Source organism: Urocitellus parryii, chromosome 7 (genome assembly GCF_045843805.1).
Source record: "Urocitellus parryii isolate mUroPar1 chromosome 7, mUroPar1.hap1, whole genome shotgun sequence".
NCBI lineage: Eukaryota > Metazoa > Chordata > Mammalia > Rodentia > Sciuridae > Urocitellus > Urocitellus parryii.
In genome coordinates this window covers 164247541-164267641 of record NC_135537.1, presented here as the reverse complement: position 1 = coordinate 164267641, position 20101 = coordinate 164247541, and the positions used below count along the sequence as shown (strand labels likewise).

The window sequence follows — 20101 nt, the reverse complement described above, 5'->3', positions numbered from 1 at the left end:
ACTTCATATTTAAGAATACCGAGCCTCAGAAAGTTTAAAATTCATAAATAAAATTATGCCTGATGGGAAACTAGGATAATGAGACCACTAACTAATGGCATTTTAAATAATATCTGAAAGCATGTTGTTAGGCATCAAAACTTAAATCATAGAGAACCTAATGACAATAATAATATTACCAATGTTTCTCTAAATTATTTGCTATGTTCTACTGAGTAACTCTTTCCCCATTTAGAATGCTGAAAACCATGTCTTAAAACAAGTAGCAGAACAAACTTTAGTTCTGTTTCTATAGCATTTAAGCATAAGCAGCACATCCAGACAAGCTACATCAATTACTAAGAGCAAACACTTTTACCTTCCATCACCCAAGCCCCAAAGGAGATGGCAGATGGTTAAGGAAAATAAAGAAAGCAGATGGATGGAAAACTCAGAAGGAAAGGAAGACGGGGATCTGCATGCCATTAACCATTACTTTTCCAGTCTTCTTTACGTTCTCATATGTTATGGTGCTTATGGTAAAAGATGCAGAGAAATCTCTCCAGCTCTTACAGCTCTTCATAAGCAAGAAGACTGAGAAAAGGATAATCATTAACAAGTCATTTTAAATGCTCTGGATAAGAAATGGCTAAGTTGAATTTGTAATCAACTTAAATAATAAGACTATTCAATATATATTTACTTTTCCTCTCTAAACACCTTGCCAATTATAACCCACATGTCTAAATATGAAAAGAATCACTCTGATTTAGCCATTTTCTGCTAACTCAATATGGTAAATTATTAATTCCACATTCACCAAATTATTAAAAAGAAGAGGAGTATATAATTAGTAGTGTTTTAGGCCATTTGCAAACACTGCAATTTCAGGCACGGAAGAAAATCTCATGAAATCTCAGTTTTCAATATTTGAGGATCCCAAGTTTGCTCACCTTTTGCATTTTTTAATGTGCACTTGCATGCACAGATGTAACACCATGTGAGGCCTGGCAGCAGCAGGGCAAAGTCTATGGAAAGGGATCTGACTGAGGCTGCAAAATAGTAGTAAGAATGGGCAAGGTGCTGATGGTGCACTGGGAGAGAAAAGGCAGATTTTTGCCAAAAGCCTTCCTGCATTGCTTCGAGGGTGCTCGGAATGAAAGGGGAACCGATGGCAAAGTTGGGGGAGAAGCTCTCATGGCCAAGGCCTTGGGCTCAAAGTACTTTCAGAGATGGGAGAGAAAGAATTTTATATATACAGGAAAGAGAAACAAACTCACCATGGAAAGGAAAGGTCAAGAAGGTCATGAGGGTCAATAAATCTGCTTTCTCAGGATGGGCATTTAATGTTCAGATTTAGTAAGCACAAAATAAATTCCTAAACCCCTAACTTAGAATTTTTAAATTGTGTGTCATCTTTCCTAGTGGTTCTCTTGGTTTATTTTTATTTTTTTAAAAAATGAGTCATTTAGCCAGGTATGACACACATTTGTAATCTCAGCTATTCCAAAGGCTAGGGCAGGAGGATCACAAGTTCAAGCCAGCCTCAGCAACTTTGTGAGACCATATCTCAAAATTAAAAAATAAAAAGGGCTGAGGATGTGACTCAGTGGTTAAGCACCCTTGGGTTCAATTCCTGGCCCCAAAAAATAAATAATTAAGTTAAATTAAAAAAAAGAAAAAAGGCTGGGGATGTAACTCAGTGCTACAGTGCTTGTCTAGAATGTGTGAGGCCCTGGGTTCAATTCCCAGTAGTGAAAAACAATTAATAGTTTAAATAACTACTTCCCTTAAGGGAGCTCATTTGTCCAGTTGTGAGTTTTTACTCAGAATTTCTCTCAAAAAGAACCAGAATGAGCTGGGGATATAGCTCAGTTGGTAGAGCGCTTGCCTCACATGCACAAGTCCCTGGGTTCAATCCTCAGCACCACAAAAAATTAAAAAACTAAAAAAAAAAAAAAAAAAAAATAACCAGAATAAGAAGCTTCCTTCAATCCTTAAACTCTGGAGGTCATGAAAGATATTTTCATACATCACAACAATATCCCAAAAGTGAAGTAAAGGTCCTACAAGAAGGGGTAAATAACCTGAAGGTAAAAGAAATAAGCTCAAAATGATGCTCAAAGTAGTTGAGGTTTGACCTCGAGGCTAGATATACACTGGATTTGTGGACAGCCACTTGGACATGTTTAGAAAAGCACCCATCTGTGAGCATAGTGAGCACTAGCTCAGGGATGTTTCATAAAATGACTAATTATACTTCACAAAGATTAATTAAATGCTCATTATAGGCTCAGAGATTTAATGAATAAGAATATAATAATGTTTAGGTGGTGAGCATACTGGAATTCCACATAATTTGTTCATTAATACACATGCCTGTTGCAAAAGATCTTAAACACTTGAAAAGAGTAAATCACACAGTCCCACACCCTCTAATTCAATGATATTGGGGACTAGGGGAAGACATTACACGAGTCTCAAAATTCTCAACATGGTGAGCAGACTGAAAATTCTCACAAAACCTCTATTGATATATAGCCAGATTCTGATTCTTGAAGGACCAGGCAATTAAATTCACATGAGCTTTTCCACCATTCTTTGCCTCCACAGATCTTTTCAATTAGAATAGCTTCTCTGAGTCAAATTCTTGGTTACTGAGGAATTTATCACATCCTTGGCATATTTGCTCTAGACTAATGGTTTTCAAACTAGTATGCTTCAGAATCACCTTATTAAAAAGGATGGCTAGGCCCCACCCCAAGGTTTCTAACTCTACAGGTCTGGGTTTGACTGATCATTTATGTTTTTGTTTTCTTTCTTTCTTTTGTACTGGGATTTAACCAGAAGCACTTTACCATGAGCTACATCTTCCCAGCCCATTTTATTTTTTGAGACAAAGCCTTGCTAAATTGCTGAGGTTGGTCTTGAATCTGCAATTGTCCAGCCTCAGCCACCTGCATTGCTGGGATTACAGTGTATTTCTGACAAAATCCCAGGTAAGGCTATTACTGCTGGTTGGAGAACCCTTGCTTCAATCTAGAGAACTACAGAGAATTGTCCCTCCTCAAAAGACAGAAATTAAAAATAAAGCTGAGCACTTTGGTGCACACCTATAATCCCAGCTACTCAAGAGTCTGGGGCATGAGGATCCAAGTTTGAGGCCAGCCTTGGCAATTTAAGAGACCCTGTCTGAATATTAAAAATAAAAATGGTTGAGGATTTAACTTAGTATTACAAAACTCCTGTGTTCAATCCCCTGCAAAAAACAATTTAAAGTAAAGCTGAGGGGCTGGAGTTGTGGCTCAGTGGTAAGAGCACTTGCCTAGCATGTGTGAGGCCCTGGGTTCAATTCTCAGCACTGCATATAAATAAATGAATAAAATAAAGGTCCATCAACATCTAACAATCTTATGGCAAAGACACTTGTCAAAAAGAGAGTTACCAATATTTTGGTCTATCAAAAAAAAAAAAAAAATACTCAGGTTGAGAGCAACTAAGACTCCTCCCTAGGTTTAATTGAAGAAGGAAACTTTCTACAAGCCTGACTTCAAGTGCTTTCATGGGAGTCCCCTTGTCAAGCTGTCATCTGGCAATTTAGTCATTTACATATTTAAAAAAAAATTTTTTTTTTAGTTGTAGATGGACACAATACCTTTATTTACTTATTTTTATGTGGCGTGGAGGATCGAACCCAGTGCCTCAAACATGCTAAGCAGGTGCTCTATTGCTGAGCTACAACCCCAGACCTGTCATCTACATATTTAACCCAGGAACTTATTTTTTTTTCCTCATAATATAATGAAATTGCATTTATATGAAAAGCCAAACAAGCATCCTACCAATATTTTCATATATCACATGAAAAATTTGAAAAGTCAGTGTGACATGTTACCTAAAGCACTAAAAACCTGTGCCAAACAGTTGATAAATGAACAGAGAAATTAAAAAAAAAAAAAAAAATTTTTTTTTGCTGACAAAAGATTTAGAGATTAAACTTTTGTTATCATTTTGTCTGTAACCAAATATTTATTTCTTCAAGTTAAATCTTAAGCATATACTTACCTTATGATATATAAATATAATGCCAAATTTCAATTATGTGTATACATGATTTTAGAGTTCCTTTCCCCATCTTGAAGATGAAAAATTGCAAAAATATGAAAATATACAAAACCATGGTTGGCTGTGTACTGCATGAAAAATGGAACATAATCTGACATTTCTTCAACTAAAACAGGATGCAAAAATGATATTGCTTCCAAACTAGCAAATTAAAATAATTATTGGAATAAAAATATGGCCCACTTGTGCAGGTATATAATATCAGCTTCTCAAATACTAAAAGAAACAATAGTCTGACCTCATCAAAAAACTGCTGAGTTTTTCGAAGTATAAATTTTAATTCAGTCAGTTCCAGGAAGTTTCTCTTCAGAGCTTCCTGGTTTGTGTTGATTTCCTTTAGTTCATTTTCAATCTTCTCAAAATTGGCCTAGAGGGAAAAAAGAAAACTATTAACCCAAACTAAGTTTAATATACTACTCTAAAAGACATTAAATGAATTTATCTCAAAGAACTATTGCCACACCAATAAGTCAAAGATACATTATACTGGACTGGGATTGTGGCTCAGTGATAGAGCGCTCACCTAGCATGTGCAAGGCCCTGGGTTTGATCCTCAGCACTACATAAAAATAAATAAGGTAAAGAAAGGTATTGTGTCCAATTACAACTAAAAAATAAATATTTTTTTAAAAAGATGTATTATACCTACCAAGCAAATGCTGATTTACATTTTCTTTTTGCAAATTTTTGCTTACAAGTCTTTCTTTATCTATATAGTCTATGGTACACTCAGTAAATTTCTTGGTTAATTGAGATGGATAATATATTACAAAAAAAACCCAGTGGCAATTCATTTAGTCTATGAGGTTAATAAGCCACAAGACAAGTTGACATTAATCCAATAAGTGTTCAAGAAACCAATGAACATTTCATTAGTAGCATATGATGCTGTCTGAAATACTATTTGATACCATAAAAAAGAGAATTCACTTCAATCCCATCTTCAGGAAACTTAAAATCCATAGACAATGCTCACAAGGTTAGCAAGAATTACCAACTCAGGAAATTAATTTTGGCATTTAAGTAGAAAGAAACTTATCTGGCTTTCTTAGAATTGTTTACCTCTAAGTCAATCATGTCCCGGGGAAAGGGCACTTCTGGATTTTCGCCAGTGTCCATAATTGGGATGTTAGCTTTTCTTATCTCTTTTTCAACAAATCCTAAAATGATAGTGTCAAAAAAAAAAAAAAATTCATGTCCAGCTGCATGCCTGGAATTGCCACTACTGGGGGTGGGAGGGCCAAAACTTGGTTACAAAGAATTTCATTCTAAGAAGAAGGAACCTTCATATAAAGAAGCACCTTTTTTCTCCATATCCCTCTACTGTACTTCACATTCTCCAACACCACCCCAAAAAGGATGGTTAGTTCACAACTGCTTTCTTTCCCCCTTTGAATCTTAAAAACTGGAATTAACCAACTTTTACTCTCCACACTATGCAACTGTATCTCCAAGTATGGTGGTTCTGTTTCAGATACTATAATAGGCCAAGGAGAGCTCCAGAAGAAGAGTACAACTAAGTATTTGATAACACACTACAGTGAAATAACTCTAGATCAAAAGGGTTTTTTAAAGGGCTGGGGCTGTAGTTCAAAGGTGGAGCACTTACCTGGCACATGTGAGGCACTGGGTTCAATCCTCAGCACCACATAAAAATAAATAATAAAAATGAAGGTATTGTGTCCATCTACAACTAAAATAAATAAATAAGTGTGTGTGTGTGTGTGTGTGTGTGTGTGTGTGTGTGTATGATTTGTTTAAAATAATCAGGCCAGTTTTAAGCATAAAAATAAAAATAAAACGTAAAAGACTTAAAACACCAAAAGAGGGCTGGGGTTGTAGCTCAGTGGTAGAGCACTTGCCTAGCATGTGTGAGGCCCTGGATTCAATCCTTGGCACCACATAAAAATAAATAATATAAAGGTATGTGTCCAACTACAACTAAAAACTAAATATTTAAAAACAAAACAAAAAGCACCATAAGAGAAAAGAATATTTCAGGGAATAATTACCAACTTTTTTTTTTTTTTAAGTGGGGACCAAATTCCCCCTATCAGCTAACTATAATCTGACTTGGTAAAATGGCAAGAACCTGGGTAACAACCTGGTTTAAAATACTGATTCCATCACAACTACTTATGTTCTTGGGCAAGTCACTAAACCACTCTGATCTTTAGTCTCCTCAATTATTAAATGAGGTAACACCTATATTGAAGGAATGTAGTTGGAAATGAATGAAACAAAGTATTCATTCATTCATTCATTAGTACCCTAGCCCTCAACAGGAACTTAATGTTAGTTTCCTTTCTCATAAATAGTTTACCTTAAAAGGTAGCTCTTCTGATACCTAAAATTGATGATGCTCAGAATACTGTAATGTAGTTATGTTATTAAAATCCCACAATAGGGGCTGGAGTTGTGGCTCAGTGGTAGAGCACCTGCCTGGCATGTGTGAGGCCCTGGGTTCAATCCTCAGCCCCACATATAAATAAATAAATAAAATAAAAGGGCTGGAGTTGTAGCTCAGTGGTAGAGCACTTGTCTTGCAAGTATGAGGCACTGAGTTCAATCCTAGCACCACATTAAATAAATAAATAAATAAATAAATAAATAAATAAAATTAAAAGTTCAATTTACAACTAAAAAAATGTTTAAAAAAAAAATCCCACAATAATTACAGTGTTTTGGCTTGCAGCCTGTCATTAGAACAGGTTTCCAGTAAGCACTACCTAGCCCAAACTCCACATAATCTGTATGTATAAAAGATATTCATCTTAAAACATGATCACAATTTTTCTCTTATTTTTCTCCCATAGTATTTTCATTCTTTTATTCAGAGGACTAATATCTCTAATTTAAGATAAATGATTCATTAGAAGAACATCATACAAGACCAATAGGTACATACGAAGTTTTCGATCCATTTCTTCACATCTTCTAACTTCATTCACAAATTTCCGCTGGAAAACATTCACATCTGGATTCAACTGAGAAATAAGAACAAAATACCAAACATTCAAATACTGCATCTATTTCCTCTGTTCACAAGTAACATACTACAAATTGAGAACCTAACTTTGTGTCACTGTATAACACAACACTAATCAAAACTATCCATATTCACACACAAAAAAAACTGCCTTGTGATCAGTCACACCAGCTAAAGCTGGAATGGAGGTAAAATGGGCAAAGAAGCCAGGCACAGTGACACACGTCTATAATCCCAATAACTCCAGAGGCTGAAAGCAGGAGGATCACAGGTTTGAAGTCAGCCTCAGCAACTTAGTGAGACCCTGTCTCAAAATAAAAAATAAAGAGGGCTAGGGATGTTGAACAAGTTCCCCTGAGTTCAATCCCCAGGGGGAAAAAAAAATTATACGTGTGTGTGTTGTGTGTGTATATATATATATATGTATATGTGTGTATATATGTATATATATATGTATATGTGTGTATATATGTATATATATGTATATGCACATATACACATATATACATATATACACATGCATATATACATACTTAGATAGATAGATAGATGTAGGTAGATAGATAATCCCCTTAAATTCGAGAATAAGATAGGAATGACACATGGCATTTTGCCCTACTTTCTTATGAACAAAAATCTCAGAAGCCAGGTGTAGTGGCACACACCTGTAATCCCAGTGGCTTGGGAGGCTGAAACAGGAGGACTACAAATTCAAGGCTAGCCTCAGCAATTTGGCAAGGCCTTAAGCAACTTAGAAAGACCCTGTCCCAAAATAAAAAATTAAAAATTAAAAAATTAAAAGGACTGGTGATGTGTCTCAGTGGTTAAGCACACCTAGTTTCAATCCTCAGTACCAAAAATAAATAAAATTGTTATGGAAGAGCACAGGGGCCAGAATAGCCAAGAAAATTATGATAGATAAGGTAGGAAAACTTGTATCCTATACAATATCAAACTTTAGTATTAAGCTATGGCAATGAAATTATTGCTTTATTAGCATAGAAATAAACAAAACAAGCCAACTGACCAGAGGAAAACCCAAAACAGATGCAAATATGTATGAAACTTAATATTTTAGAGAAGAGATCACAAGTAATAAAATAACACACTATTCAAAAAGTTCTGAGATAACTGTTTTTTTACATGGGAAAATAATAAATCAGATCCCTACTTCACTTAATACAAAAAAATAATAAAGTCCAAATAGATCACTACATAAACAAATACATTTTAAATAAATTTTGCAAGAAAATATAGAAAAGTATACTGCAAAAAGAAAAAAAAAGAACAGGAAATAATAGAATTAGAAAGTCATTTTTGTTAGTACCAATATAATCACTAATACAAGACAGGTTTGGTCAAGGGATACAAAAACTATTTAAAGATTAAAAAGGTTTTGGAGAATAGTATATTCAGTCTCAAAGTATCACCCCATTTTATTTCTTAATCACAAAGGGAATAAGAAACCTTTACAATGAAGAAATCTAGCAAACAATACCTAAATCAAGTGATCAAATTTATCTTCACTAAACAGAAGGACATTGTGTGCCTTCTAACATATTGAAAAGGGCACTCGTGTATGTAGTGTTCTTGCCAAAAAATGTACACAACAGCGGAATGCATTACAATTCTTATTACACATATAGAGCACAGATTTTCATATCTTTTATATAAAGTACATTCACGCCAATTCATGTCTTATACATGTACTTTGTAGGAGTTTTTTTGCATTACAATTCTTATTACACATATATACCACAATTTTTCATATCTCTGTTTGTATATAAAGTAGGTTGACACCCAATTTGTGTGTACTTTTGGTAATGATGTCCATCACATTCCACCACCCTTGCTAATCCCCTGCCTCCTCCCTTTCCCTCCCTCCCCTCTTCCTTATCTAGAATTCATCCATTCCTCCCATGAGCCCCCTCCCTACCCAAATATGAGTCAGCCTCCTTATATCAGAGAAAACATTGTCATTTGTTTTGGGGGAATTGGCTAACTTCACTTGGCATTATCTTCTCAAACACCATCCATTTACCTGCAAATGCCATGATTTTATTCTCTTTTATTGCTGAGTAATATTCCATTGTGTATATATGCCACATTTTTTTTTATCCATTCATCCACTGAAGGGCATCTAGGTTGGCTCCACAGTTTAGCTAGTGTGAACTGTGCTGTTATAAACATTGATGTGGTTGTGTCCCTGTAAGTGGTTCTTTACTGATAATTCCACCCTTTGTTTCTCACTCCTTCCTCATTCCACCAACACAGGTCTAAAAACAAAAATCACAACAAGCACCTTGAACCTCGCTTCACAGGGCATTATTTGGAACAACTGGGGCAATCAGAATGACTGCACATTAGGAAACTGCATTAACATTAAATTTCTTTAATGTGATCATTGGACTGTGGCTATCAAAAAAATGTAGAGCCAGGCATAGTGGCACACTCCTGTAAATCCCAGTGACTTGGGAGACTAAGGCAGGAGGATCACAAGTTTGAGGCCAGTCTCACAACTTAGAAAGGACCTAAGCAATTTAGCAAGTAACTGTCTCAAAAAAAAAAAAAAAAAGGACTAGGGATGAGGCTCAGTGAAAAACCACCCCTGGGTTAAATTCCTGGTATAAAAAAAAAAATCTCTGAATGTCCAAAGCCAAAGTCAGTGCATCTGTAAGCCCAACAACTCAGGAGGTTTGAGGCAGGAGGATTTTAAAATCGAGGCCAGCCTTGGCAACTTAGTGTGACCCTGTCCCAAAATTAAAAATTAAAAAGGGCTAGGAATGTAGTTCAGTAGTAAAGTTCCCCTGGGTTCAGTCCCCAGTACCAAAATATAAAAAATAAACAAATAAATAAAGGAAAAAGAAAAGTAAAGTCACAGCCTGGAAGAAATTAGGAGTAAAGAATTCAGAATACATGAAAAACTTGTTTTTACAAATCCCAAAAGTCAATAAGCAAAAGTCAAGCAATTCAACTAAAAAACAAGCAGACGAAGCCAGACACAGTAGTGCACACCTATAATCCCAGCGACGTCAAGAGGACTGCGAATACAAACTCAGCCTCAGCTATTTAGCAAAGCACTTAGCAACTCAGTAAAATCCTGTCTCTAAAAAAGAACTGGGGATGTGTGTGGCTCAGTGGTTAACCATCCCTGGGTTCAATTTGTGGTACCAATAAAATACAAAAACAGGGCTAACAGGGAGCTGGAGTTGTGACTCAGTGGTAGTGCACTTGCCTTGCATGTGTGAGGCACTGGGTTTGATCCTCAGCACCACATAAAAAAATAAATAAATAAACAAAATAAATTTATTAAAAAAAAAAAAAAAAAAGGGCTAAGAGCCAAGCGCAGGGCTGGGGATGTGGCTCAAGTGGTAGCGCGCTCACCTGGCATGCGTGCAGCCCGGGTTCGATCCTCAGAACACATACAAACAAAGATGTGTCCACCAAGAACTAAAAAAAATAAATATTATCTCTCTCTCTCTAAAAAAAAAGAGCCAAGCACAGTGGTACTCAGCTGTAACCCCAGCTCAGGAGGCTGAGGCAGGAGGATTGAAGAGTTCAAAGCCAGCCTCAGCAAAAAGCGAGGTGCTAATAAGTAACTCAGTAAGACTGTCTAAATAAAATACAAAATAGGGCTGAGGATGTGGCTCAGTGGTCGAGTGCCCTTGAGTTCAATCCCCAGTACCAAAAATAAAAAATAAATAAATAAATAAGTGCTAAGGATGTGGCTCAGTGGTAAAGCGCCCGTGGGGGCTCAATCCCTGGTATATATACACATACACACACAAAACCCAAACAGATGATATGAACACATATTTCATGCAAGAGGAAGCCCATATGTCAAACAAACAGATAAAAAGATATCAACTGTATCAATGCAGAAAATGCAAATTAAAAACTACAAGATACCATTTTATACCCATCACATTGGAAATTTTTTTTTAAGAAAGAGTGAGAGAGAGAGAGAGAGAGAGAGAGAGAGAGAGAGAGAGAGAGAGAATTTTTTTTTAATATTTATTTTTTAGTTCTCAGCGGACACAACATCTTTGTATGTGGTGCTGAGGATCGAACCCGAGCCACACGCATGCCAGGCGAGCGCGCTACCGCTTGAACCACATCCCCAGCCCCACATTGGAAAATTTAAGACTAAACATAAAAGTTTTGACATAATTGTGGAATGACAGCATAATAGGAATGTGTCCAGGAAGATACTTCCATTGGGAAATACACTATGACAACATCTAACAAAGATGCACACAATACTCAGCAATGCCCTTTCTTAATTATAAGCCCTAGAGCAGCACAAAGATAACACAAAGACATCATTCTCATTTTTTCATGAGTATTCAGTGAAATTTTCTTTTATTTATTTTGCAGTGCTGGAGATTGAACCCAGAACCTTGAGCACGCTAGGTAAGCACTACCAATGAACTACATCCCCAGCTCTTCAGTGCAGTTTTGCAGAGGCTCATGATGCACACACCACAATAGAATGAATGATGAAGTAGATATGAAATCTATACATCTTCTATTAATTCAGACAAAAAAGAAAATGTAAAAACAGGGCTGGGTGTAGCTCAGCAGCACTTGTCTAACATGAGAAAGATCCTAGGTTCCCTCCACAGAATCAAATAAAAGAAAGAAACAAAGAAAAATCCACGCCACTCTTCTTTACCACTGGGCCACATCCCCAGTCCTTTTTTATTTTTTATTTTGAGACAGGATCTCACTAAGTTGCCTAGGGTCTTGCTAATTTGCTGAGGCTGGCCTCGACTTGCAATCCTCATCTCAGCCTCCCAAGTTGCTGGGATTGCAGACATATGCCACCATGCCTGGCTCATAAAAACATTATTTGATAGTATGTAGTCAGTTTATTATTCCAATTTGCTGTTGTAGGTGCTGGAGATGAAACCCAGGGCTTCTCACACACTAGGCAAACACTCTTTCATTGAGCTATATCCCCACACTCTTTCATTGAGCTATATCCCCAGCCCTTTCATAATTTATTTGAGACAGAATTGAAGATGTAGATCTATGGTACATCTCTTGCCTAGCACACTGGGGCCTTGGGTTCACCTTCTAGTATGAAAAAAACAATGTTTCTGAAATTTGATCATGTTTGATATAAGTAGCTCTAGTTCACTCCTTTAAACTCCTGTATAGTTATTTTAAGCATATACACAGTTTATCAATAGTTTTTCCTGCTCATGAACATTTAGATTGATTCTAATTCTCAGTTTTATAGAATAGATTCTTACATATTCTTCAGGTATACCTATGTGGTAGTTTCTCTAGGACAATGGTTCTCAAACTTTTTGGTCTCAGGATCTTTTAGACTCTTAAAAATTATTAAAGGGGTCATGTATAACTAATTAGAATAAAAAAGAACTAGTAATCACAAGAAAAAAAAAAAAATATATATATATATATATATATTTAAGGGGTTGGGGTTATAGCCCAGTGGTAGAGCACTTGCCTAGAATGTGTGAGACACTGGGTTCAGTTCTCAGCACCACATATAAACAAAGGTCCACTGACAACTAGAAAAAAATATATATTAAAAAAATTATTTAAGACCCCAAAGAGGGTTGGGGTTGTGGCCCAGTGGTAGAACACTAGCCTAACATATGTGAAACACAGTGCACCACATAAAAATAAATAAATAAAATAAAGGTATCATGTCCATCTACAACTAAAAAAACAAACCTACAAATTTTTTTTTAATTTTTAAAAAATTATTGTTTAGTTGTAGTTGGATACAACACCTTTATTTCACTTGTTTATTTTTTTATGTGGTGCTGAGGATCGAACCCAGGGTCTTGCACATGCAAGGAGAGCACTCTACCGCTGAGCCACAACCCCAGCCCCAAACCTGCAAATTAAAAAAAAAAAAAAAAAAAAAAGACCCCAAAGAGCTTTTGCTTATGTCAATTATAGCTAACAAATTTTGCTGAATTGGAAATTAAAATTGAAAAATGTTTAAAATACTTATTTATTAAATAATTTTTTAAATTACAAACCAGGCACAGTGCTATATATCTGCAACCCCAACGATTTGGGAGGCTAAGGAAGGAGGATTGCAAATTCTCAATCTCAAAACAAAAAATAAAATGTGCCAGGGATGTAGCTCAGTAGTAGAGCATTTCTGGCTTCAATCTCCAGCATTGGAAAAAAGAAAGTTTTTGCTGAAGGATAGATACAGTAGGATAGCACTTGGCTAGCATGTGTGAAACTCTAGGTTCAATCCCTCATATCATAAATAAATCAAATTATACTACATGTTATTTAGTTATACATAAATATGTAGCAAAATTTAAAAAGACATGACAAAGATATAAGAAAAAATGACTGTACAGATTACCTCAGGGGAAGAAGGGAGAGAAATGGTATAGAAGAAGGATCTGTAGGAGGTTTCATTTATGCCTGAAATGTTTACCTCTTAAGTGTTCACTATATTATTACCTATACTTTTTTGTTTTAATACCAGGAATTGAACCCAGGGGGGCTTTTCCACAGAGCTACATCTCCAGTCCTTTTTATTTTGAGACAGGGTCTGACTAAATTGCCCAGATTGGCCTTAAACTTGCAATCCTCCTGTCTCAACCTCTGAAACTGTTGAGATTACAGGCATGCACCAACATGCCTGGCTCTATACTTTCTTTGTATGACTGAAATACAATTTAAGTAAAAGATAAGAAGATAATAGATAATAGAAAATAATAGAAAGGAGCCAGGCATGGCGGTGCACGCCTGTAATCCCAATGGCTCCTCAGGCTGATGCAGGAGGATCTAGAGTTCAAAGTCAGCTTAGCCAAGGTGAGTAACTAAGCTACTCAGTGAGACCCTGTCTCTAAATAAAATACAAAATAGGGCTCGAGATGTGGCTCAGTGGTTGAGTGCCCCTGAGTTCAATCCCCAGTACCACCCCTACCAAAAAATTTTTAAAAAGAAAGAAAGGAGACACAATAGAACTAGAGAAAATATGCAAATTAAGTATAAAACAGGTTTCACTTATGTTCCAAGTCTAGAAAACTTGAAGAAGGGCTGGGGTTGTGGCTCAGTGATAAAGGGCCTGCCTAGCATGTGTGAGGCATTGGGTTGGATCCTCAGCACCATATAAAAATAAATAAGTAAATAGAAGTTATTGAGTCCATCTACAACTAAAAAAAGATCTATAAAAGAAGAAATCAGAGCTGAGGATATTGCTCAGTTTGTAGAGCATTTTCTAGCATGCACAAGGCCCTGGGTTCAATCCCCAGCATAACATGCACACATATAAAATTGACAAATCTTACTGTATATTAATTGTACCTCAATAAAATTTACACAAAAATTGTTGTTAATGAATATACATTAAAAAAAGAAGAAGAAAACAAAACTTGAAAAAATACTGAACATAGAAAATCATGATACTGGGCTGGGGATGTGGCTCAAGCAGTAGCGTTCGATCCTCAGCACCACATACAAACAAAGATGTTGTGTCTGCTGAGAACTAAAAAAGAAATAAATATTTAAAAAATTCTCTCTCTCTCTCTCTTTAAAAAAAAAAATTTGTTTAAAAAAAAAAAGAAAGAAAGTCATGATACTGAAATAGTTTGTGAAAAAGTAAGATACTGAGGCTGGGGATGTGACTCAAGTGGTAGCATGCTCACCTGGCATGCGTGGGGTGCCGGGTTCAATCTTCAACACCACATAAAAATAAAATAAAGATATTGTGTCCACCTAAAACTAAAAAATAAATTTTTTTAAAAAAATTATTAAAAAAAAAAAAAGTAAGGTACTAAGAATTAGACCTAGTGATCTTGAGAAACAGAATTACAGGAGGACAATAATCTCGGAGCGTTGTAAAAGCAGGGATGGTGTCTGGGAACTAAGGGCCAGAGATGTAGATTCCGGGACTCACTGAATAAAGATGAAATATTTAAGACTAGAGAGATCACCAAAAGTAATAAAGGAAGTTTGGGGGTCAGAGACGCTTACCCAGAGACAGCAGAGATCTTGGGGAACACTGACACCTATAGTAGGGACAGGGAGGATCAAAGAAAAGCTAGAAGATAAAAAGTCCATCAGAAAAGTAAGAAAAGGAATCAATCAAGGAGAACAGTTAAAGAGAAATGATTCAAAATGCTTCAAAGAGAATGAAGAATGAATTCACTGGATTATATTTGTCCAATTTCAGCTCAGATTGAGAATTTGAAAGCTTGCTAATTCCAGGAAGTCTATATTGATTTCTTCCATCCCTTTGTGATCATTGCTCTTTCATTCATCCATTTGTCTCAACAAATATTGATTGTACCTTGGATACAGCCATCAAAGATAATAATGAGGGCTGGGGTTGTGGCTCAGTAGCAGAGCGCTTGCCTCACACAGGTGAGGCACTGGGTTCAATCCTCAGCACCACACAAAAATAAACAAAAATAAATAAATAAAGATATTGTGTCCACGTATAACTAAAAAAAATATTTTTTAAAAAAAGATAATAATGAGCTGGGCGTGGTGGTACATGCCTTTAATCCCAGCAATCTGGGAAGGTAAGGCAGGAAGGATTGCAAATGTGAGACTAACCTTAGCAATTTAGTGAAGTCATAAGCAACTTAGCAAGACCCTGTCTCAAAATAAAAAATAAAAAGTGCTGGGCATGTGGCTCAATGGTTAAGCACCCCAGTACAAAATAAAATACCCTAATGAACAAAAAGAATGCCCCTGTCTTCATGGTGCTTAGATAATAGAAGAAAAAGACTTAAATTTAAAAAAAAAAAAAAAAATTAAGACTTAAATCACCTACTCCCACTGATAAATATAAAATCATGACCACAATAAATATTATGAAAGAGAGGTACATGGAGCTTTGAGACCAGTGTAACAGGAGGACCAGAGTCTGGGAGTACTGCATTATTAACTTCTCCCTCCCTCTATGTCTTCCTTATCAGATTATAAGGCCCTTGGGGCATACATTTTTTACTCTTAGACTGTCCGTTTTGCGTGTGTTTGTTTGCTGGGGATAGAACCCAGGGCCTCACACATGCTAGGCAAGTGTTCTCTTTACTAATAAGTTATATCCCCAAGCCTGTCCATTTTCTTTTGATATCATCTCCAAGTACTCAAAATAATGGATTATCGGTATGTGCTTAGCTATACCCTTATATCTGATGCCTCCGATTTTTTTTATTTAAAGAAGTCCTATTGTATGAAGAATGACAACAATTTTTTAAAAAATATCTTGCTATGTGTATTAAAGAGCCCAAAAGCAAAGTGAAAACCTTGAAAATGCTAGAACAGGCTAGTAGGTATACTCTTCTGGCATCCCAACAATTACTTTGAGAGTGTTTAGGACACTTCTCAAAAGAGGAACTAGCAAAAGCATGGAAGGATTGGCACAAAACATTCTCATCTCTGAAAAGACAACTTGAAGCACACATTCTACCAGTAAGGCGGTTCTTTTTTTTTTTTTTTTTGGGGGGGGGAGTACTAGGAATTGAACCCAGGGTCTACCACTGAGCTATATCCACAGCCTTCTGTATTCTTTTATTTTGAGGCAGGGTCACTAAATTGCCCAGACTGGCCTCAAACTTGAAATCCTCTTGCCTCAACCTCCCAAATAGCTGGATCTGCAGACGTGCACCATTGCACCCAGCCTAAATTGATAATTTGAAAATAAAAAAACAAATCACTCATGATAATAGTTATTGGCTATGACAAGAAAAATTGAATACAGTAGTAATCAAGAAGCAGCCCCACAACTACTTACATCACGAAACTGAACCTTTCCAAGTTCTCCTAATTCACTGACACAACAATAAGCAGCTTCTGACTGTAGAAATAGCTGGGCGAGCGTCATCTCCTCACTCCGGAAAAGCTCCCCCATGGTTGCAGAAAGTAATCAACTGAGTCTCTGGCTTCTGTTCCAACCTGAGGGAAGAGAGAAAATGATATGACTTTGGAAATCACCTAAAAACAATACCCAGGAGATGCTCTTTTGTTTTGAATTTTATTTCTTTCAGCTGGTGCTGACAGGTTTTTAACAACTGTTTTGATATCTTACTCAGAAAGATGGAAAAGAGAAGCCTGGTATGGTGGCTGAGGCAGGAAGATAGAGAAAGTTTAAGACCAGCCTCAGCAACTTGCCCGAACCTATCTCAAAAAAATAAAAAGCACTGGGGAAGTATCTCAATGGAAAAACACCCTTAAATTCTAGTACTGTAAAAAAAAAAAAAAAGAATGGAAAATTGCAAAAGCAGTTACTGAATCTGACATCTGCAGTGTCAGATGTAAAGTCACATCCTCTGCAGTCAACATCAAGATTAAATGACAATATTTTGGGCAACCTAATACATAAGAATGCATTCGGATTAAAGACAGGAACTGGGAACTCCAAACAGCTCTTTAAATATCCTGGATATAGTATGAGGCAGTGACATTTCACACTGCTCAGTTTTTGTTTTGTTGAGCAGGAAACAAATAGAAGAAACTTTGATTTTTTTTTTTATTTCCTTTGTGACTAGGAATCAAACCTTGGGCCTTGCACATGCTACGCAAATACTCTACCACTGAGCCATACACCCAACCCTTGATTGCCCTCTTATAAAAGATGTCTGTATTGTGACAAGTTTTCTCCCCTCTACTGACAATGCCCATTAGGCCAAAGCTCCATCATTATCCTAAAGCTAGAGCTATATAAGGGGTTTAACCTTCCAAACTCCTCTGAAAATACCATTCCCCCACTATGGAATCCAATTAACTATTATCTAACAAAGAGAGACTGCATATTAAGCTCATCAAATCAAGCATAACAGGAACACATCTGCAATGACAAAGCAATTTTAACAAGCCACAGAGAAAAAGCTTTCCACCTCTGCAGCTTTCTATTTCTCATCTCCATCTTCGAGATAATTACATTCTTCTAGTCAAATTTTCTCACACAAAAGCCAATAAATGTTTCCTTTTGGGGAAAACACTTGCCGGGTATGAAAGACAATTGGCGCTATCAGTGGTCCTGAAAGTGAAATTATTTACTCTCAATCAGCTTACGTGAAGCACTGGACTCTACAGTATCTAACCGCAGCAAAACATACTCTATTTTTAGTACCATAAGGTCATCGGATTCCCTATTGATAAGTGAGACTGACATCAAAGGAAGATTCACTATTCTGGAAGGCTGGGAGACATTTTGAGAAACTGAAGGACAAAACCCTTTCTGCATTTGATATTCAAGGCAGCAAACTCGCACGCCCGCACGCGCACGCACACACATAAACAAACACACACACACACACACACACACACACACCAACATAAGCAAGGATTTCTCAAGAGACTATGTGGGTTGATTTTAAGACTGTGTGTACCTGAATCATCCAAATCAGCTGTTACCAGCCCCACCCCATCCCGCTTAATAAGGATATATTCCCACAACCTCGAAACACATAAAACTATGCCTGCTCAGTATATAATTCAGGGGCTGCCATTAACCATAGCCTCCAATGAGTGGCCTCCCTCTTCTTGTTCTTTAATGAATACAAGTCTCCCTAGAATCTCTATCCCTCTAGAGTCAAACAGAAAACGAATTAGGCCCAAGTGGTTTCTTTGGGTGGCAAAATGAAATATGGAGAGCAATTCTGCAAAAGATAATAAGGCGACCCTCGTGCCCTGCCTCCAAGGAACTCACGGCAGTCATCCAGTCCTGGCTTCCACCAAGGTATTATTCACCTGCTTCATTTCCTTTTCCTACCCAGTGAGAAAGGAGGAATTCTCTGGACCCAGGCACACCTATCTCCCGGGTAAGGGAGAAAAAGCGCAGGAATCCCCAAACTAGGGAACCCTTCATCAAGCACCCCCCACAATTCTTCTGGCTACCCCAAAAAACCTTCAGTCCCTCTACCTCCTTAAATCGGGGAAGTAATTCAGGTCTTTGAAAAGACAGTGAATCTCCGGTCCCTTTGCCCATAGGAGGGGTGCCCAAGGTGAGGAATGATTCCCAATTTTCTCTCAGAGCCCCAAGATCCCTGCTAATTCCTGCCACAAGGAAGGCGGATATTAGAAGGATTTCCTGCGTTCCTCGAAGGCCGCTCCCGGACGCACTATACTTATGACCCCCGCTCACCTTCGGCTGCCGGCCCAGCCACCGCCGCAACCAAGAAAGCTCACAGCCTCCGCGGCTCCGGGCAGCAGCACCTCGACGTGCGTGCGTCAGAAGACCCCGCCCCTGCGCCCCCGCCAGCCCCCGCCTCCAAGATGACTTCATCGCTATTGACCAATAGGGTGCCGCCTCGCTGGGGCTGCCGCAGTGCGGAGTCGCTGGGGTGCGGACGAGCCTCAGCCTGGTGGCGCCATCTTGGTCCCTGCGCTGTGATTCCTAGCAGTGAAGATCGGCGGGGGCAAAGCTGACAGCGCGGGTGGTGTGGGGTCGGGGGCGCTGGGTACTAGGAGGGCTAGCGGTGCGGGTGCTCGGAGCCCTGGGTTTCTGAGTCCTTCAGAGTCCATTCTCCCTAACCCTTATCCTTCAGACAAGCTGACTGCCCTTTTTTTTATTTTGCAAACGATTGATTCACACCTTTTTCTCCTTGAGGGAAGTAGCATGAAGGAAAGGGAGACATGATTTAAGAACTTTTGGGGGGCTTGGGTTGTAGCTCATTCGTACAGCGCTTGCCTAGCACTGATGAGTGAGGCACTGGATTCGATCCTTAGTACCACATAAAAAAGCAAACAAGGGCTGGGATTGTGGCTCAGTGGTAGAGCGCTTGCCTCCTGGGTTCAATCCTCAGCAACTCAAAAGTAAATAAATAAAGGTATTGTGTCCATCTATTATTTATATATATATTTTAAGAAGCAAACAGAGTTGTTGTTTTTTTTTAAGAACTTTTTGTGCCCCATACTGGGGTTGACTTGCTTAATGTAGATTTTTTAGTAGAGGGTTAAGAGTCTCAGTGTACTTAAATATGGACTGAGAATGCAGCTCAGTGGTGGAGTCCGTGTCCACCACTATGTGAAGCCCTAGGTTCAAATCCTAGC

The 20101-nt window shown here is 37.6% G+C and overlaps 1 protein-coding gene across 4 annotated transcripts in view; it reads right to left on the bottom strand.

The window, feature by feature from the left end:
- Positions 1-19275, bottom strand: part of Atp6v0a1 (ATPase H+ transporting V0 subunit a1) — a 57642-nt gene extending 38367 nt beyond the window's left edge. For 2 of the 4 annotated variants that reach the window (XM_026386696.2, XM_026386697.2), the window contains exons 1-5: positions 19194-19275; positions 16842-17002; positions 7013-7091; positions 5167-5264; positions 4343-4471 (exon numbers count right to left, since the gene is read on the bottom strand). In XM_026386696.2, the coding sequence (XP_026242481.2) occupies positions 4343-4471; positions 5167-5264; positions 7013-7091; positions 16842-16958 (423 nt within the window). In that variant the 5' untranslated portion in view covers positions 16959-17002; positions 19194-19275. Of the gene's footprint in view, positions 1-358; positions 574-4044; positions 4294-4342; positions 4472-5166; positions 5265-7012; positions 7092-16841; positions 17003-19193 lie in introns of those variants that run through there. The other 2 variants (XM_077801013.1, XM_026386698.2) reach the window with 2 other exon arrangements.
- Between the last annotated feature and the right edge of the window lie 826 nt (positions 19276-20101).